The 23,138-nt window shown below is 33.7% G+C and overlaps 1 protein-coding gene across 7 annotated transcripts in view; it reads right to left on the bottom strand.

Moving 5' to 3' along the window:
* Positions 1–59: 59 nt before the first annotated feature.
* The window catches only part of LOC138325804 (prostaglandin E2 receptor EP4 subtype-like), a 91,181-nt gene continuing 68,102 nt past the window's right edge, over positions 60–23,138 (bottom strand). For 6 of the 7 annotated variants that reach the window (XM_069271721.1, XM_069271720.1, XM_069271717.1 and 3 more), the window contains exon 3: positions 262–2,944. In XM_069271721.1, coding sequence (XP_069127822.1) covers positions 2,459–2,944 — 486 coding nt within the window. In that variant the 3' untranslated portion in view covers positions 262–2,458. The other variant, XM_069271724.1, reaches the window with a different exon arrangement.

The following is a 23,138-nucleotide window of genomic DNA, read 5'->3' as shown; positions in this document are numbered from 1 at the left end:
GTCTAACACGACGCTTATTTTTATATTTCTTTCCTCTTTCAATGATAATGGAATCGAGATTATGTTCACAAAACAGTTTTATTGCTAAAACAACAACATACTAATATGATACAATGCAAACACTCTCTTCTCAGTGACATTGTAGAGCGAGCAGTGCCTCCTATGGAATGTTCCAGACCTATAGTAGTATTATAGTCTGTTCTCGTTCTACACCATGTGTTCTGGTGGTCTGTGTGACAGCCGACGGACTGAAACAAACAACAAAATACAATAGATGTAATGGCAGTCAATGAAGAAAACCTTACCATTCTATTGGAATGGAATGACTTTAGTAGAATTCGTCATGTAGAAGTGTAGTGGGATTATATTTCCACACTAAAATGATAGGGAAAGGTTTATTTCTCATAGAATAGTGGGTTTGATTAATATTTAACTAACGATGGGTTTCAGACAGGTTAGACATGTCAAATTCACAATATGTAATCCCTTCAGTTAAAAGACTGTAGCATACAGGAGAAAAGATACGTACTATCATACTGTTTCTGCTTTATATTTCCTTTACGCTTCAAAATGTCGTCAATATTTTAGAATGTCATCATTAATTTTAAAAGATATCTGACAGGTGAACTTTTATTTCTGTAGAGTGCGTTACATCTTTATGAAATGAAACAAGGGATGACATATCGAAAATGCTTCAGAAATGAAAATGGCTAAACATGATTCAATTATTGCGTATTAAAGAATAACAAATCAGTTAAAATTTCAGTATTTCATCACAACACATGCATGTTTCTGTTTGAAAATCAATTTGTTTTTGAGACAGTTATGATCAAAGGAACACAAATCATATCTTCATAAACTCATGGTCATTTTCAATATTTACTTATTTTGAATAGAATTAATCTTATATCTTTTTAAGAGATGAGTACAAAGGTATATTTAGCTTTGCTTAGATTTCTATATTACTCATTACTTATACAAATACTGAAAAGACCATCAAAACATAACAGTGGAATTGATCTCTTCAGATAAAAAAAGGGAAACTGATCACTGATTTCAGATCAAAAAGTTGAAATCGGTCCCTGTGTATTAGATCAAAAAGTGAAATTGATCACTAATATTAGATCGGAAGTGAAATTGATCAGTGATTTCAGATAAAAAAGTGAAATGGCATACAAATTGAATTAGATGTACTTGTTAGTGGTGACCAGGTCGTTACTGGGACTAATACAGTGTTATTTGTGAATGGGATTCCACACACCACATAAAGCTGTTATACTTACACCGAGACCTCAGCAAGCTACAACTTCCGATTGCCCATTGCGCATGCCACACGCTTAGGTCCCAGTGTCCTGCAACTAATTTCTAGATCTGCACGTTTCTATAACGCATGCTATGGTTACACACTCCGACGCTTTCATCGCCTAAATACTAACATAATCCCATGATCCTTTGTGCTGGTTACAGCCCCATCCTAGTTTTCAAATATATCAGACATTTTGTAAAACGCCAATAGATATCTATGGTGAGGTTCGCTAGTGCTCTTCAATAATTATAGTGTCTTTGTTGCTTCTAATAAGAGTGCTGTAAAATGTTAGCCGTGCCCATGTAATGATACAAAAGGAATGTCTTGAAATTCTATATAATGGTAAAGAGTCCCATTTTTTCTAGTTGATTCATCTTCGAATTTTATTTATGATACTTTGATTTAACATTTATATGATAATTCAGAAAGGGAACTATTAATGTCTATTACCGTCCAAAACGACTGTATAAGCAATCGTTGATGTGCCATGGCACCATATTACTACCTCCTCACATCTGGGTCACGACTTCGAATCCCATGTTAAACAATGTAATGTACTAATTGTTGGTCGATGGTTTTTCTATTGATACTGATTTATACAATCTCGAATACAGGACCTTAAATAACTCTTAGATGCCAGTTCGCCTTCCGCAAAATAATTCAAACCAAATGTTCTGGTTTAGGTCTGGCATTATTGTGCTATTCTCAGAATGTTCTCCTCTTTACTGGCCTTTTTCGTTAGATAGAGTTATCTACTCTTTGGTTTTATTTGATTGGTATTTCATTAGTTAGTGGAAAGATATTATATAATGTGGTTTTCGCAAATATCAATGAGGTTACTGAACAAGTCCAAATAACTAACAGTAAATTTTCAAAAGGGCAGATAACTCTTTTTAACGAAAGTTGGAATATTATCTCACGATCAGTTTATTTCTCAACATTGCTACTTCAAGATATACAATCCTTATTATAAAGACGATAAAGCTGTTCGGAAAGTGCTTTAAGGTTGAAACAATTTACAAAATGGCACCCATGTTTTTACTGACAACAGCAAAATAGCTTTATTGATCAAACACAAAATAAACACGATACAAATAACAAATAACAAAATTGGTCTCTATACAAACATTAAATTATTAAATGACTAGATTATTATCGTTTGCTTTGGTTTTGATTTTGGTTTCTAAGTGTTGTGAGTAATTGGTTAAGTTCCTTTTCAGAGCCAAAGCGAGTTATTCTTGAGTCATGTCTTAATCCCTCCATTAGCTTACTCTGCATAGGAGAAGTTCGGACAATAGTAGATCTCCGTAACTCATATTCACTGGTGGAAAACAGAGACTCTGAGCGGGGCCTTTTCATTGGCGGATCACACATGCAGTGCAGACAAAATCTACAACATGATTGATTCTCACCATCATTCATTAGATTGGCTTTCTGAATGGTCAGTTCATAGTCGGGCTCTTTTTCCCTGACGCCAAACAGGAACTTGATGCCCTGAATGACCTTCCAGACGACCTCTCTCCGAAGGAGGATGTATACCCATGGATCAAGGATCTGATTCAGGGACGCAAATCGAATCATTAGTAAATCTGTTTTCAAGTCCGGTTCCACACCTGTCTGGTTGATTAGGATTCGAACCTGGAAATAAAAAAAAGTTTTATATATTCTGTTTAATGATTGTAATGTAATAAAGTTTCCATTTGATAAACAATACATTCAGTGTTAGAAATATTGCCAAAGTTTAAGAGTTGTGTCTGGGTTTCTCCTGATGTTTGGCAAATTACTATTATTCTGTAATTGAAAATATTTAAACTACAAATTGCATATTTTAAAATAGGCTGTCAAATTGCACAGCGACCCTTGTTTGGCTAATAATAGAAATAGTATATGTTTATATTGCATTTATAAGGTAAATGCTGTGTAGAAAGGACATGTAATCACAAATTTTATCTCAACACACAATCCAAATTACTAATAAAGGACAGGAAAAACTCTTCAGTGGACTTTGTAATAACAATATGGCTATTTATTTTATACTTTATTACTTCTTAATACAGATTTTCAAAACTGCAGATGAATATGGACAGGTATAGGCTTAAATGATCTCACGACCACCTCTATGCATCTCAGTTCATGAATGGTAATAGGTTATTGATATTTAAAATCATTTTTTTGGGCATATTCACATACATTATGTTTAGATATGGCATTTAAGATGAAAATAATGTGACGCAAATCATTATCCATGTATATGCGAATTGAGCAACATAGTATGGATGACTTTGTTTTCGAAAAACCTTTTGGTGCACCGATCTATTTCAATGACACATTGTAACAAAATATCAGTATGGAATTCTTTTGTACTAGGTTTGTATAAAAAACACACTGTGTAACATTTCAATTTCAAATGCAAGAATCCTTATTGAAGACATTTTTTAAATTTTCTGATCTTATTCAAAACTTCCCATAATTTCATTTCAATTGCGGAATATTTTTATTATATGTTTATTATTTTATTGTAAACAAAATACCCAATAATTAAAACAAATAAACATAACGATATTAATATATATCAACCATTATACGCAAGCAGCTTCTGTCAGTATCAAGCACATGTTATGCATGTGCACGGCAAGACAAACATTTTAAAGCCTGTCAACGAAGTATTGATTGAGCTGTATCCTGCATAATGAAAACACTCTGCCTTCGACTACGGAAGGGCGTTTATATAACTTGTAGTTCATCTTTGAATACAAACTTAATGAGGTCATCAGGTAATGGTCAACAGTACGTCAGAGATGTCAATACTAACTTTAATTACAGTGCTTCATTGATAGGATGTACTGGTGAACATTCTATACAACTAATTACATTGTGACGCAATGGAAACTTAAGTAAAATAAATTCAGGTTATAAGTTACTCTAGTGATACTTCGAATAAATGATTATACCATAAAACTGTTGGAGTATACCAACAGTGTGGGTGACGTAAAAAATATGTCTGGGTCAGACAAAAACTGTTCAGAATTATATTATATATCAGATAACATATATTTGTATGAATCCTTAATTACACGAAATGTTTTGTCCAATGAAAGAAAAGAAATAATAACCATCGTAAGAACGAAAGCGAAATCCAAAACAATACGGAATGACTGCTATTATAACTAAACAAATATGCAGAGAGTTTCGTCGTATAGTACAACGATCGATTATAGACCCAGGAGTTTCACAAGATAAAGCGATATACATAATGTATCTACTTTATCGGCGACATCCATTATAGAACTATAGATCAAACGCAGCAAAGATTTCATTTCTGAATATGTCTGAAAATTCCTCCTCTACCTTTAGAAAGCTATTCACAATACAGTGTAAAATTCCTTCTGTATCTTTAGAAAGCTATTCACAATACAGTGTAAAATTCCCTCTCTACCTTTAAAAAGCTGTTCACAATAAAATGTAAAATTCCTTCTCTACCATTAGAAAGCTATTCACAATACAGTGTGAAATTCCTTCTCTACCATTAGAAAGCTATTTACAATACAGTGTAAAATTCCTTCTGTATCTTTAGAAAGCTATTCACAATACAGTGTAAAATTCCTTCTCTACCATTAGAAAGCAATTCACAATACAGTGTGAAATTCCTTCTCTACCATTAGAAAGCTATTCACAATACAGTGTAAAATTCCTTCTCTACCATTAGAAAGCTATTTACAATACAGTGTAAAATTCCTTCTCTACCTTTAGAAAGCTATTCACAATACAGTGTAAAATTCCTTCTGTATCTTTAGAAAGCAATTCACAATACAGTGTGAAATTCCTTCTCTACCATTAGAAAGTTATTTACAATACAGTGTAAAATTCCTTCTCTACCATTAGAAAGCTGGTCACAATACAGTGTAAAATTCCTTCTCTACCTTTAGAAAGCTATTCACAATACAGTGTAAAATTCCTTCTCTACCTTTAGAAAGCTATTCACAATACAGTGTAAAATTCCTTGTCTGCCTTTAGAAAACTTTTCACAATACAGTGTAAAATTCCTTCTGTTTCTTTAGAAAGCTATTCACAATACAGTGTAAAAGTCCTTCTCTACCTTTAGAAAGCTGGTCACAATACAGTGTAAAATTCCTCCTCTACCTTTAGAAAGCTGTTCACAATACAGTGTAAAATTCCTCCTCTACCTTTAGAAAGCTGTTCACAATACAGTGTAAAATTCCTTCTTATCTTAGAAACTATTCAGATTACAATACAGTTAAAATTCCTTCTACTTTAGAAAGCTATTCACAATACAGTGTAAAATTCCTTCTCTACCTTTAGAAAGCTATTCCAAAATTACTTGTAAAAATCCTTCTTATCTTTAGAAAGCTATTCACAATACAGTGTAAAATTCCTTCTACCTTTAGAAAGCTATTCACAATACAGTGTAAAATTCCTTCTCTACCTTTAGAAAGCTATTCACAATACAGTGTGAAAATTCCTCCTCTACCTATAGAAAGCTATTCACAATACAGTGTAAAATTCCTTCTGTATCTTTAGAAAGCTATTCACAATACAGTGTAAAATTCCTTCTCTATCTTTAGAAAGCTATTCACAATACAGTGTAAAATTCCTTCTGTATCTTTAGAAAGCTGTTCACAATACAGTGTAAAATTCCTTCTCTACCTTTAGAAAGCTGTTCACAATACAGTGTAAAATTCCTTCTCTACCTTTAGAAAGCTATTCACAATACAGTGTAAAATTCCTTCTCTACCTTTAGAAAGCTATTCACAATACAGTGTAAAATTCCTCTCTACCTTTAGAAAGCTATTCACAATACAGTGTAAAATTCCTTCTGTATCTTTAGAAAGCTATTCACAATACAGTGTAAAATTCCTTCTGTACCTTTAGAAAGCTGTTCACAATACAGTGTAAAATTCCTTCTTTAAAGCTTTAGAAAGCTATTCACAATACAGTGTAAAATTCCTTCTCTACCTTTAGAAAGCTATTCACAATACAGTGTAAAATTCCTTCTCTACTTTTAGAAAGCTAATCACAATACAGTGTAAAATTCCTTCTCTACCTTTAGAAAGCTATTCACAATACAGTGTAAAATTCCTTCTCTACCTTTAGAAAGCTATTCACAATACAGTGTAAAATTCCTTCTGTATCTTTAGAAAGCTATTCACAATACAGTGTAAAATTCCTTCTCTACCTTTAGAAAGCTATTCACAATACAGTGTAAAATTCCTTCTCTACCTTTAGAAAGCTATTCACAATACAGTGTAAAATTCCTTCTGTATCTTTAGAAAGCTATTCACAATACAGTGTAAAATTCCTTCTCGTTAAATTCCATCTCTACCTATAGAAAGCTATTCACAATACAGTGTAAAATTCCTTCTGTATCTTTAGAAAGCTATTCACAATACAGTGTAAAATTCCTTCTGTATCTTTAGAAAGCTATTCACAATACAGTGTAAAATTCCTTCTCTACCTTTAGAAAGCTATTCACAATACAGTGTAAAATTCCTTCTCTATTTAGAAAGCTATCACAATACAGTGTAAAGAAACTATTCACAATACAGTGTAAAATTCCTTCTCTATCTTTAGAAAGCTATTCACAATACAGTGTAAAATTCCTCCTCTACCTTTAGAAAGCTATTCACAATACAGTGTAAAATTCCTCTTCCTTAGAAACTATTCAAATACAGTTAAAATTACATTAATACAGTGTAAAATTCCTTCTGTATCTTTAGAAAGCTATTCACAATACAGTGTAAAATTCCTTCTCTACCTTTAGAAAGCTATTCACAATACAGTGTAAAATTCCTCCTCTACCTTTAGACAACTATTCACAATAATATGTGTAAAATTCCTACAGTGTAAAATTCCTTCTGTATCTTTAGAAAGCTGTTCACAATACAGTGTAAAATTCCTTCTCTACCTTTAGAAAGCTGTTCACAATACAGTGTAAAAATCCCCCTCTACCTTTAGAAAACTATTCACAATACAGTGTAAAATTGTATATGAAATTGAATGATTCGGTAATTAAACGCAGAAAAATACAAAATAACAAACGGGTGTTTTTTTTTGTTTTTTGTTTTTTTTTAATTCGTCTAGCATCAATAATAAATCCCTGAACAATTTCGTGAATGGATGTATTCATCATTTACATCGACATTAAAAACTGCTTAGAGTCCATTACTTAGAGGCCAATTTGGAACGGAAACGTGACAACGCATTAATTTGTTTGATTTCTGAAATTGATTTTCTGCAGCAACGTTTTCAAGTCATAACGATTAACTCGCGTCATGATGTAGTTATAGGATTTGAATAAAAAAAATGCCATAAGTGTGAAACTGTCGCTATTTGAGATGCATGTTGAAAACCTTCCAAAGACGCAGTGTAGCTTCAAACTCACTCGTTAGTTGAGTGTTACAATCCCAACAAACACACATAACCATGAACACAAGACAAACAAAACATTTCATTTTGACTCTCTGCAGTGGAGTCCAATTAACACAAAATCAACGGGATGGAGAAATCAATTAGCGACTGTAATGTTTGGTAAGGCATTAAGGTTTGTAGGTAGCAGAGAGACAATTCGAGTGCAGGTGAAGCATCCACCCGCTTACATTCCCGTCATTGACAAGCCGGTAAAACAATCAGTGTTAAATGAAAACCAAACAAAGCCAGACTGCCGACTACTTGACTAAGATTAAATGTCATCAGTGGACTCGACTGTAGTATCCTGTCGATTACGTGTCGGGTAGTCAGATCGAAATGTCTGAATGTATTCAATGGGTACATGTGTATAGGTTCAGTTGTAGGGAATTGGTTTCTGGGTCTGACACACGTAAATCTCTGACTCACAAAATTCTTACAAGTTCATACAAACGTGTAATAATCTTTTCGAAACAAACTAATTGTAAGAAGAAAAAAGACAGTAAAATTACCTGTAAGGATCTATGGTAGACAAGAATGTATTGCATGAGCAATGCGAAGAAAGAAGTTGAACTATTGAAATTAAAAAGCAGATCTACTTACATGTCATATTATTATTTTTTTTAATTTTTGTCAGTCAGTCAATTAAGGTGTTAGTGCCACTGAATCGAATGATACTGTTTTTATTAGCGGGTTCGACATTTGGCGGTTTCCTATACGGGACACTATTCGCGAAGGTTAAGTTTCGCGGTTTATTTGTTCCTATAATTCTTCGAACTATTGTTCTTAGGTGCGTCAGTGAAATTCTGGATATTTCGCTGGTGTGTAGAAATCACGGAAATTCAGCAAAACCTCGAATATAGCGGAACTAAACCACCTACGGAATTTAATCGCCATGCAGTATCTCGCATGTCTATAAACCACTTCTTGGAAGCAGTTATATCCTAAGTCGATCAGACGCTTATATGCCTTATGGCTAACCATAGGCATTAGTGTTTACGCATAATTTCTCGAGTGGCTTCAAAGTTTTGACAAAATATGCGAGAAAAATTATTTTTCAGAAAGAAATACAACAGGTTGATTGACCGAGTTAGAATTAACAAAAAACATACATACAGACTTTTTTTTTTAATTTTCACCTTGGCATTCCATTGAGATAGACGTTTTAGATTATATCACGAAAATGTGGCGTACAAGTATATGAAGGTGTTTCAATTGATACCAATATACCTTTTCCATACTGTTACGTTATCTGTGCATGTATAGAAGAATATATAGAAGAATGCTTTCAAATAAATTGAACCATAATTTCACAAATAAGTCATAATAGTAAATACATGCATGTTCTAAGAACAATTTTGATTATGACACGCCTTCATATACACGATTTTGTGTGATCTAATATAGAATCTCCATTTGCATAATGACATGGTCATTTTGAGATACTACACTGCTGGACGTTTTTCAGGAACCGTCCATTCTAGCATATGTTGTCAAAAAAAAAACAATCAGCTCAACCATAAATCAATGAAATGAGGCCTGAAATGGGAAAGACCATGATACCACGTCCGGTATCTATACATAGAAATGTCAATAGAACATTCCAGGCATCCGTAACTTATTATTATTAAATATATTATATTTCTCATTAGTCAATGATGAGGTGCGAATCAATCAGATCGTCCAGGTGGTAATGATGTTAGCGCATGTGTGGACTCGCTCGTCATCACACATGGGAATATGCAGGATTGTTATTGCGCATGCACACTACATCACTTGTCATCCGTCTGCCTGCGGACTGATTTGAAGCACGGCCCCTGGGAGTTTTCACGGTAAATGACAGTGAGAGCTTAAGGCGGAGGTACAGGCAATGTGAATTTATCTGTGTCCATTGGGGCATCATAGTTTACTCTGATAGTGTTATGTTGGTTTGAGATAAATCGCGGTTTACCACAGCGTTCTGTAAGTTTGAAAGTTTATAGATAGATAGAGCTGATGTGTTTTGAGTACATAATAAGGGTTGACCTTTGTTGAAGCCGTATTTGTCTCTATGGGATTGCAAATGGACAATCAGAAATTAATTAGATAACATATACATGGATGAGTGGGCTAGTAGCAAGTAATCAAACTCATACCAAAAAATTGTGTTGAAAAATTGATAAAACTAATGAGAAAACATCATGTTCATCTTAATTCATCGGGTGATATCTGTCATGGCTAATATGCACTAGCAATCCATAAGCATTTATGGGGGATACATTGAAGCCCATTTAGAGAAAAATGCGGATAATGTATTTAAAGTGAAACACTTGAATAAAGCTACCTGACGTTAGAGGGGAACGCATGGAAACCTATCTCCTATATCTGAAACTGGCAAAATATATGGCAGCCTAACACAAAAATAGAATACTACGATCACCGCCGAGAAATGTAGCATTTCTTTTCTTATTTGGACATATTATTAGTTTGATTGATTGATTGGTTGACTTGTTGGTTCATAAACGTAAATGTTTTGCTTGTACCCGAACATGGGACATTACATGTTATGAAAAGTTCAGAAATGAAACATTTTTAATTATCTAACATAATTTTAAATACCATCTTATCCCGTCTCCCTGTTTTTTTTTCTGTACGAATAACATTCTGTTCTACTTTTAAGCTGCAGGAGTTATAAAATGCTTTAACGATCTTTAGAATAAATGGCAAATATAAAATAATGTTTCACCAGAGTTTAACCGATATTGTCTTCTCCGATAATTATGTATGTTTCACTAATACAGAGGTATCCTTTGTAACCGACAATAAACGAACTACCAGTCGGGTTTCCCCAGTATCTCAACAAAGACGACATCAAAGCCATTGTGAACTAAACGTCAATCAAACTGTTGTGTGTATTAAGTGATTATAAAAACCATTTTATGACATGAAAGATCACACCGGAGTAATGCTAGTGTAATCACGTCAACGTGTAACTGTTCGGACGAATACATAAGCTGTTTCTAAATCATAAAACCGTTTACAGGTCGAGTCTAAACCCTGTTCGTCTTGCCACTCGTACAGAGGTTAAACGTTTTGATTCGTGAGAGATATTGATGAGGGGATTGTGTCATTAACAATATCATCCTCTCTCGTGACACTGGCTCATTCTATTTTTATGAATTACGATTTGGTTTTTCCAGACATTCCCTCTTGGTTAAAGGAAATTCGAACATCTATATTAACACAAAGGGTCTGTGATTGTGGAAGAAATGCACTCGTTGATCTAAAGCATTTCAGAATTCCAAAGGAGTAAAAGATGCAATTCGTGTAACATGTACTTTGTATGTCTGTTTTGTGTGAGTCGTTTCTGTGATTATCAAAAATGTGCTGTGAAAGTAATTTGTTGTGGATTTATAACACAAAATTGAAATTTCAAGTATTAGAAAATAATAATATGATCATCATTTTATGATAAAGACAATATCAATTAAATTTTTAAATATTATATAGTAATAATTAATTTTTCTTTGTTTCTGGCTTCCTGATTGGCCTATTATTATTTTTTCATCCCACGATGGAAAAAAAAACCAAGAATGGCGCGGAAACCCGAAGTTATCGTGACGTCACAATAGAAACATTGACGTTGCGTTTTGATTTGTAAAAAAAATCCCTTGGAAAAAATCAATGGAATCGTACGTGTAAACGTATTTAATTTTATAAAGAAACCTGGAAAATCAATTATAAGCATTGAAGTAACTATTTTTTAATTTCATCGGGGTATGAAATTAAAAAAATGTGACTTCAATGCTTATATAATATAATGATATTATATGTCATAATTTTATGATAAAGAAATATCAGTCATAAATATAAATGTGTCAGATGAAAAGTAAACACAAACAAATCCGAGATAAACATGTGTATGTGACGTTAACCCAACTATAACAGTGCTTCAACTTTTCATTTTTATTTTTTTTTCATTTTATTTTTTGATTTTATGATTTTATCAATTTCTAGTTGCATACCCAGACTTATGGATTAGGGTTTAGTTGTCAACAGCAATGGTTTCCATGGTAACCATTGTTTTATAGTAAATAAATTGAAAGATATTCTCAAAAACCTAGTTATTATTGTGAATCTTTGAATTTAGCACTTACTCAGTGACTAGAAAATATCAATAAACAATACGTCAATAACAACAAAAGAGGTATATCAAGCCTTTGCTGTCGTTTCAATAGAAGTTATAGGAACGAGCTGTGGTAAGGTTGTCATATCACCATGATCCGCGTACCTTATACTGTGTAAACAAGCACACAAAATATGGCCGTCAGGGACATTGTGAATATAAAATCTGTTTATAGTGTTCAGTAAATATTTGTTGTCCTTTCTAACTTATGACGAAGTTTACTTTCCGTTCAATGCGGTCATTATGATTCTGATAGAATCGTACACATCAACTGCATAGTGAAAAAGCTAATGGTTTGCAACAAATATATCTATTTCAATGCATTTATATATGCAGTATAACCCCTCTAACTCGAACCAGCATTCTTCGAATATCCCCCCCCCCAAAAAAAAAAATAATAATAATTAAATAAAATAAAAATACACCAAATATTTATGACGATATTTGATACACAAAGTCAATATAACATAAACAAGTGATTGAAGCGTGTACTTTTGTCCGTAACTATGTTAACTATAAGACCATATATAGGTAATGTGTGTATAAGTATCGTGGCATTATTACTGTAATATAACGTTCGTCCTTGTATGTAATCCTTATGGAGAGTCGTATCATCTCCATAATTACCACTTTGCTGATGTCCAATAGTCCTGTTATTCAGTTATTTACATCACTCGGCTAGGGTATATGTGTTAATGCAGTTCGAAAGTTCACTCACACAGGGCATTACAACATCAAATAGCTGTATCAAGGATTTCCATCCCAATGCTTTAAGAAGCTTCTTAGTCCAGATAATTTACTTAGCCTATCGCTTTAATACGCCTGGTATTGGTAAACAGCTTAATACAAAATCACCAAATATGGTCAATCCACTTAAAAGAGAAAGAATGCAATATTTCAAAACAACCTAGAAACTGTACCTTTTAGACTTATGCCATCCTCTACTCTCAGAGTCCGCCTCCCACACACACACAAATATCTAAGCTGACAATTCTTTGTGGTCAATTACAATCAACGAGTTGATCAGTGATGCACAAAGTTATTCTGGCTAGGCCTATCACCAAATTTTCCTATAACAACGCTACAAATGCTCAGTTACTGCCTATTTTATTTTTATATCAGAAGTAATTTCGTCAACAGGAATTAGCAGCTTACGGAGTAATGGGACAAATCTTTTGGTAATGGAACATGTAGCGCCATAACTGCATTTATCGAATTCAGCAAAATATGTTTATCGTAAATAGCAGCATAGGACAAATAAACGTTCGGGGAAGTTATTGACATCGTCTGTGCTTGATGTAGCTTGTTGTTGTTTCTTCATTTACAGTCAATATAGCCATTAAAGAAACATATTGGTGCTAGAAAGATATCAAGGAAATTTCAAAGGACAGCTGTATAAAATGGACAGGAGTAACGCCAGAACAAGGTGATACAAAACAACAATATACCGCAGCCTCCCAAAACATACAAACACTCACAAACTTAATATACCGCAGTCTCCCAAAACATACATACACTCACAAGCTTAATATACCACAGCCTCCAAAAACATACGAACACTCACAAACTCAATATACCACAGCCTCCCAAAACATACAAACACGCACAAACTCAATATACCACAGCCTCCCAAAACATACAAACACTCACAAGCTCAATATACCACAGCCTCCCAAAACATACAAACACTCACAAACTCAATATACCACAGCCTTCCAAAGCGTACAAACACTTACAAACTCAATATACCACAGCCTCCAAAAACATACGAACACTCACAAACTCAATATACCACAGCCTCACAAAACATACAAACACTCACAAACTCAATATACCACAGCCTGCCAAAACGTACAAACACTCACAAACTCAGTATACCACAGCCTCCCAAAACATACAATCACTCGCTAACTCAAAATACCACAGCCTCCCAAAACGTACAAACACTCACAAACACAATATACCACAGCATCCCAAAACATACAATCACTCGCTAACTCAAAATAACACAGCCTCCCAAAACGTAAACAAACACTCACAAAGTCAATAAATCACAGCCTCCCTAAACATACAAACACTCACAAACTCAATATACCACAGCCTCCCAAAACATACAATCACTCGCTAACTCAAAATACCACAGCCTCCCAAAACGTACAAACACTCACAAACACAATATACCACAGCATCCCAAAACATACAATCACTCGCTAACTCAAAATAACACAGCCTCCCAAAACGTAAACAAACACTCACAAAGTCAATAAATCACAGCCTCCCTAAACATACAAACACTCACAAACTCAATATACCACAGCCTCCCAAAACATACAATCACTCGCTAACTCAAAATACCACAGCCTCCCAAAACATACAATCACTCACAAACACAATATACCACAGCCTCCCTAAACATACAAACACTCACAAACTAAATATTCCACAGCCTCCCAAAACATACAATCACTCGCTAACTCAAAATACCACAGCCTCCAAAAACATACAATCACTCACAAACGCAATATACCACAGCCTCCCTAAACATACAAACACTCACAAACTAAATGTACCACAGCCTCCTAAAACATACAAACACTCACAAACTCAATATACCACAGCCTCCCAAAACATAAAATCACTCACAAACACAATATACCACAGCCTCTCAAAACATACAATCACTCGCTAACTCAAAATATCACAGCCTCCCAAAACATACAAACACTCATAAACACAATATACCACAGCCTCTCAAAACATACAATCACTCACAAACACAATATACCACAGCCTCTCAAAACGTACAAACACTCACAAACTCAATATACCACAGCCTCCCAAAACATACAAACACTCATAAACACAATATACCACAGTCTCTCAAAACATACAAACATTCACAAACACAATATACCACAGTCTCTCAAAACATACAAACACTCACAAACACAATATACGACAGCCTCCCTAAACATACAACCACTCACAGACTAAATACATCGTATACAGGGGAGCCGGTTCGTAAATAACATAGTTAACCGGACGAAAGCAATACAAACAACCAACTTCGAAATAGATCATAATGACATATGTGTTTATCATTTAGTTTGAATGCATGTTTTGAATAGACATATGATCATTTTGGGTCGAGTCAGTATGCGATGTTGGAGGAAAGTCAGATCACACTAAGAAAGTCTCATATTGACCAGTAACTCGTGACAGAGAGGTACATTTCTAAGATCAAGGACGGGAAGCATGTGTAAATATTACTTTTTATCTTTGGGTAATCAACCTATTTTTAGTTGACTGCAATACAAGTGGGTTTGACCGACTTCACACAAGAGAATCACTTTCTTAGATTTTGGGCTAGTTAATTTAGTATTTTGATAAATCAGAGGTTTGTTGTCAGCAGGTAATAAATTGTCAAACAGCTTACCCGGAATCTCAGTTTCAATATTAATCACTTCAGAATGGCAATGAGGAGTTCAAAAAACGTATTCCAAATGAATTATTGATAATGAGAATGTAATTAGATAGAATTCTTTCTTTTTTTCAGTCAATATCCATTCATTAATTCTCCTTAAAGACAATACCATATGATTTTTATTTCATCATTTGTGTGCATTGATTTTTATTATTGTGTTGGCAACCAATGAAATGTACAGGAATTAACAACAACAATTTGACTTCCTGCTTTTATATTCATATCAGTATATCTAATCGCGCCGAGTATAGTAAATTAAACAAAAATCTACTGTACGATATCGAAATTGGAGAGATGTATCAGGATGAAGTGATACTTGTGTAATATATTCATGCATTTTAGATATGCCAAGAGAATAATGACCTACGTATTATAACGAAATATTTATGGCTTTTCGATATTTATGGAAAATGATGGTTGGTCGACATCACTTCCCCGTTTGTGGATTACATTTTCCTTAACCACACCACACACAGTTATAGACGTTCATTACAGATATGTCATTGTGGAGTATGAACATTGCGTTCAGAAAATTTTATTGGTTCGCGATGGCCGAGTGGATAAGATGTCCCGGCACATTACCACTAGCCCTCCACCTCTGGGTCGCGAGTTCGAAACCCACGTCGGGCTGCTGCCAGGTATTAAACGTTAATGGATGGTTTTTCTATTTGTAATTTGACTTTCATAAACCTAGCATGTCCTTAAAGGACATTGGGTCTTGATACGAAGTTAAACAAAAACCAAAGAATGCGGTCGGCCAAAACAACGTAGAAAGGGGATGACATTTGGTTCTTACGTTTTCTAGGGAAGTTTTTTTGGTTTGCTATATAACTACCGTGTAATGGAATGACCATTCTATCGCCATATCCTCGTATCCTATTGCGAAACTTCAGACGACAAAACTTCACCGTGATAGAGATGGTTGAAGCAGCTGAATATTAAAAACCCTTCATCGTGTTATTTTAAGTATTCTCACGTAGGCAGTAAACAATAGTTTGTCTAATGATTAAACAGGCTTGTTGGTGACTGTGGTAGGAGTAACCAAAACTTATATAACGATTACAAGATGTGCATGCATGCACGTACGATAACATGTCTTTCGTCAGTGTATTTATATTGTGTATTTCCATTTCGCATTATGTTTACATTACGATAATCAAAAGAAACTGATGAAACATTCGCATTTTTTGTAAGAGTTTTCTGATATCAACATGTGAATTTTGTCACTCAGCTGGACGTAATATGATACCTGGATCCAGTCAAGCAATCACATAGTAAAACGAGAACTTATTGTTATATTTTAGTTTGAAGTCTGTGTTAGGTTTGAGGAAAACAGACAGACATTCTTAATTAGTAAATGGTGTGACAATGATATGCCATATAATAAAATAACATTTTCTGTTCCTAGTCTAAACTCTCAACAAACATTATACCAGGAGTGGGTGACTAGCTTACTTCTTTGTTATTTTATAAGAAGGAATATTAGAAGAAGTCGTCAGTGAGTTAACTCTATAAAAACAGCAATATGATCAATAATGAGTAATATTACAGCTACGTACAGGCAAGGCGTCATAAAAGAATTTTACTGATAATAGACCGCCAGAAAATAAAAAAAGAAACCAACCAATACGGGGGTTTCAAGTTCCCAAAACGACGTGAGCTGAAAAGTACAATTTTGTGACGTCATAATCACCGGAACGTGAGACTAATCAACGGTGAAAAGTAGTTTACCCACGTCGTTTTGCGATCTCGCGTACTTAACAGGGCAATCAGGCTCCTACAAATGCATGGACAAATATATTGAACCTGTTAGTATTTGTAAAATAGATATCTGGAAAGTTCAGGTAAATGGAAATATTCGTTATCAAATTAATTCACAAAAGCTATTCTCCGCGAATTACCAATTCTTCAATATGTTGTAAGGTATTTCCTTTTTTTTTATTTAAATCTGCGAAAGGAAATCTTCGCGAAATTGTTTTGAAATGAAAATCACGAAATTCAATAGCCGCGAACGAATGTTGGTTTATATGAATATGGTTTGTTTTATTATAACATCTGGTTACAGTTCTTCACTATTCTCTAGTAATGGTAAAGAGCTAGGGGCATCAACTGATTCTATCTATACAAAAACTAGGAAATACCACATCCAAACTCTCCCGGGACACATTTATGTACTTGACAGCTCTGCTTGACGAAGCTGCGGCAAATATAAACAGTGCTTTCATCATCTCCGCGGACCCATTTATAGTTTTGTTTTAATATCATCAGATGAGAGATTAGTAGACACTAACCACAGAGTACAAATTCAAAGGCAACGTTTATGGTAAGTGCAGATTACAGGATCAAACTTTGTGGTATTTATTTAGTCCGCATTTAATCAAGTCAAACAGTTGAAAACAACACTTGGGAGTCTATTTATGTACTATCAGTCCCTGACATCAACACTGTCTGCGATGTCATAAATGAACTACTTTAAAATTATTTCATCATCTTATTTTCAACATATTACTGATCAAATAGTCATTATTGCGTTAGGGAATACAGAAATATAATGTTATCATCGCTAAAGACTTGATTCTAGAACGATCACCCTTATTTTAATCCAGATATTCACATATTAGCAATGAACCCTTTTACTATCTAAGCAGTAGATATTGGTTTTCCAGTTCTTAGAAGATTGATAGTCTAGTACATAACAATGCATGTTACAAAACCAATATAAATTATGTAACAATAATGCTATGATATTGTCCTGTGGATTATTTAAAATGTCAGTTTTTTGTTCCATTAACAGGAAGAAGTGTTGATAAATTGTACGCGTTGACTGTTCAATCATTGACTTGAACAACATAATTTCCTGTTTAATCTTTGTCAGAGAAACATGCAATAGAATAAACGTGGCTAGCATACTCAAATATTGTTAGGTTAAGAGTTAATCAAAATTGTGTTGATTTCGTTTTATCACATAACTGGCCCGTTCAGCCAAATCATCCGGTCATGTCATGATTATCGTAGGACTAACGCTATTGTGTCACCACAAGTAATTATGGCGTCATAACGAATTTATAATGTAATCTGATTGTCTCAGTAGACAGTATTATGTAGAAATAAAATTGAAAGTTTTGTCTATATTTCCACTTATACTTGCTATGGTCTATTAGAGACGGGAAGGTTTCTAATTAATGCTGCAATATATTTAATAATGAGTTTGTGAAGGATGGTATTTTTTTCAGTGTGATAACGTAAACACTCCCAATGTATCAGGTTGTCACACTCGTTCCTTATCAAGCAATGGAAGCTGTCCTGTACGGATTAGTTGTTTATTCATAATTAGTTATAAATCATATAACGGGTTTCTTCTTCTTTTTTTTTAGTGAGAAACTATAAAAAATTAATATTTCCAAACATTATTCATCTTAACTAGTTTATGAGTTATCCAATTGGAATTATTTACCTTTTAGTTTCTCATTTCTTTCTGATTGTCTTAGCTATATAAAATGTATACAACAAGGTTTCTGAGATTTCCTGATATTTTCTTCTGATATTTGAACATTCTTTGTGTGTCATTTCCGCTATCAAAAATAAATGTATACTTTAGTATGAAACTTGTAACGTTCGCTGATCATTATTTTTAAAGAGTTCCTTTATTACGAATAAAAGTCGACGAAACAAAATGTTTCGGCAACCTAATAAAGTTTAAAGCCACAAGACCTCCAAACCAAGAAAGAAAGTACCCACCAATATGTATGTTATACAGTATGACGCTACAACAAATAACACCTGAACGATGAAATTTTAGATACACAGCAGTTGCTTGTAATACTTTTGGCTTCCTTAACATTAACTTTGACATGTATCCAGATTCCATTGCCAAAGTCCTTGATACTATCGTGTGCGTGGGATTTGTTTACTTTGTCTTTCTGTTGGTGTCTATTTACGCACTAAGCTTAATGTTGTATTAAAAAATGCGGAAGATCGTAGGATATGGGTCATGTACTGTTCAGTAAAGTGTGCAGAATTGCAGTATTCATAACATTAAGTATTTGGCAAGTCGAGAGAATGTGCTGATCCATCTAAAATTGGTACACTTTGTATATCACAATATATTTATTACGAAAGAATATTTTGCTGGCAACATGAAATGAAAACTAATTGTGGTAGTGAAATATATGATCGCATAACGAGGAAAAAAGATCTAGGGATAATGTAAGCGAATGTAAGCGCCAGAAAAAGGCGTAAAACGTCCCGTAATTTCTGTATTGCGAGGAGGTTTCCATAACTACAAACATTGTACCCATCGTAAGTAATACATAAACCGACAAAACAGCTAATAGGATACATACCTGTCGCTATGGAATGGCTGGGCATCAATATACACTTACACAGAATACAGGATAAAATCTTTTCGATTTGCGTTATCAAACATATATCCACCCTTACGCAAATTCTAACAAAAGATTTTATCCTCGGGAGAAAATGTGAAATGCTTATGATATTAGAATTATCAAAATATCACGATAATTTAAATACACATGAATTTAAACAGTTAAATTTAAGAGAGTAATAACATTTGAAAGTTTGAAAACAGCAACGATGTTTTAACCCTACTTTTTCGACAATTTCCATTGATATTTTAAACGTTCGTATTTTTGCGGTTATTATGCCTACATTAATTGATTTAGCGCTAGACATATTTTACGATGATGCGTTTTCAACTATTACATTTTTGTAGCAGTAACTACGAACGTGAGAATTAACCATTGCGTTGTATAATTACCTTTTTAAATCTTTGTGCTACAATTTGACTGCGCAACGTTTAGTTTGGTTAAATATTTCACAGAATGCAACAGATTGAGATTGTTTAGCAAACCATAAACTAGCCATGGGCTATTTTAGCATGACAATGTACAAGCGTTTGCCAGCTGTTATAACTGACGTTTAGGGAAAGAGGACAGCACATTGATTTCTATCGCACAGGGGATATTTTACTCGTAGTTTTTTACACTGACGTTAAACGTATATTGTCGCTTTAGTTAATCGTGTCAATCAATAGAAATGATACCGCCATATTGATAACTTCCTGAATAATAAGGTATTTCCGTATTCCAATTTATTTACGCCCAAAGCGATGGAAAATAAATCTGGAAACAAATCTACATGAAAACAAACTAAGACGATTTTCTATTGTCAATATGCCAAAATACACTTAACATGCCTCTTTTGTTATCGTTTCAAGATATCATCATTTTGCAGCATTGACTTACAATTGTACATTTGCCAGTCAAGTAATAGAAATGTCCACTAACTATGTACACTCGATATAGTTTAGGTACGTATGTGTTCATTTAACTCTGAACGCCCCTGGTAGTCGGTAGATTATTACATTAGACCGATAATTTAAGTGTTTGTTCAGAATGTGAAACCAATACGTTATTGACCGTATTACTTAAACAATTTATTCTGTATAGTTATCTATGTGCGCATTAACTTTTTTTCCAGCTTCAAGTTTATGATGAGGCTTAAACCATGAATAACACATACAGACAGAAACGTGTTAAATTTCTAATTTTCTTCTTAACATCTAAAAATGTATTCCTAGGAAGGTTTTTTGAAAGTATTAAATAAAATAAACACATAATGTGTATATCGCTCCACAATTTATCAGTAAAAGAAAGAAATTGTGTTACTGCCACATCGAGATATAGATGATTACATAGCACTATTCTAGATTTTTATATAAGAACCATAACACAAGTTAAATAACATTCGTCATAGGATCTTCCTAAAACATTTACTCGTTAAAAACTCGTTACAGAACAACATTGTAATATTAATACCGGAGATTCTGTTTATCCCACAGTTTAACATATTTCGAAACACCTTGATGCCATGGACGATTTCACAATCCCTCTCAACTACATCAATAAGATGAACGTTAGAGCTCAGTCTCATTAACGTCCCGTAGTATAAAAAATCTAAACTTAAACCTCTCCATAGGAAAGCATTACAGCTAAGAAAAAATTCTTTTACTGAACTTTTTTCTAAACTTTATTAATGATTTCCTATGGGGAATTTTAAGTTAAGGAATTCCATAAAGTTAAGGGAGACTATTTTTGAACCTGGGTCAGTGCAATATCTAAAATAGACTTCTCTGTATCTGCATGTATCTTGCTTCTGAACAATCATATGATGTTATCCTCTAGGGATGAGGTATGTAAAACGCACCTGATGACTTGCTCTTCTTTTCCCTCTATAAGATTATTTAATTTCTGATATTAGAACAATGATTATCAAACTGATGAGAGAACCTATCAAATATTTGGTGAGATTCAAAAATCGTCTTAAACAGAATTTTAAGATTTTAACAAGTTTAGAAGGTAACAATATTTTATGAAATCATTATGAAAACCCATGTTTTGATAATTTTCACACTCCAAGAAAATAAAAGATTTGCTAAGAAGTATCAGATGTGATGTATTATGATCTGATCGAATGCGATAAGTTCAGATGTATTTTTTGGCATTTTACTTTTCAGGAAAACTAATATCTAGCTGTCATTTTTATCAATAACATATATAGAGGGTAACTATCATTTTCTATCATTATCATCCGTATTTAAAATTATTTAAATGTACATCACAATACAAATCGCCGAAATTGGAAGGTCAGCCATGAAATCGCGAAATTAAGGCGTCAAATAAAAACTGTTTCATAGGAACATAAGTCTGGTACTTGGGTACGGTTGTGTTTAGTTCTGAGATATGTGGTAATATGATATTTAACAGCTAACAAACATATGTTTCTGTGTTATTACGACCCATCGTTAGTTAGTGCGACCCATCACTACACCTAGATCAAAGTGGTTTCAATCTTATTATGACTTTTGGCACGGTGGCTAAAGAGGTGGTGTGGCGGGCTCTACTAGGAACAGTTTATTCCTTATATCTCATCCATCAGGACTCACATCTAAAACCCGTTAGTCTGAAGAGGGCGTGCACTTTTGATGTTCCGCATGTATCTTTTATAAAACTCAATTATTTACTTTTCATCGTTTCATGTATCTATTTTTGTTGCTTTCGATTTTATTACAAAAAACAGCACGTTATTCTATATTATAACTAGTAAACACAAGTGTATAGCTATTAATCTCTCTTCGCTTCAGTATACGTATTATATGTGTTCCTGATTAGATTTATGTGAAGAGAGTTATAGAAACGTTTGTATAGATAATAAAATTTGAGCCTACAGCAACATGCTATCATTAAGAACATTATGGGGAACTAGATCCGTATGATAGATAATGTAAAACAAGTAGAGAGTTGTCTGTATTGTTGTATCTGATGTGTACTCAAACACCTAAAGGTCCACTGGAGCCCAATATTAGAGCGATAGGACGATTTTAGCGACTAAAATTATGAACACCTACAACCTAACGAACGTATGATATCTGATAGGGCACATTTTAACAAAACAAAACGATATTAATTATGCATTTGCTTCCATATATGATCTTATTTTAGCCTTCTCATGACATCCTATCATTCCATTATTATCAGAGTTCAATACTTTTTGTTGCATCCTGATGAAAAACGTAAAACAAGTGGGTTATGTATTCCACTATAACATGGGATATTTGATGGACAATTTACATAAAGAGGCATGAAATATGACGTCGCAAAATAGGTTGTAAAATATCGCTACAACCGTTTTCATGATTGCCTAAAAATCTGTAATTATTCTTTTATTTTTTCAATGATTCT

Source organism: Argopecten irradians, chromosome 6, assembly GCF_041381155.1.
Source record: "Argopecten irradians isolate NY chromosome 6, Ai_NY, whole genome shotgun sequence".
In the NCBI taxonomy this organism is placed as follows: Eukaryota; Metazoa; Mollusca; class Bivalvia; order Pectinida; family Pectinidae; genus Argopecten; species Argopecten irradians.
The sequence above is the reverse complement of the archived record's forward strand: the minus strand, read 5'-3'. Positions and strand labels throughout refer to the sequence as shown.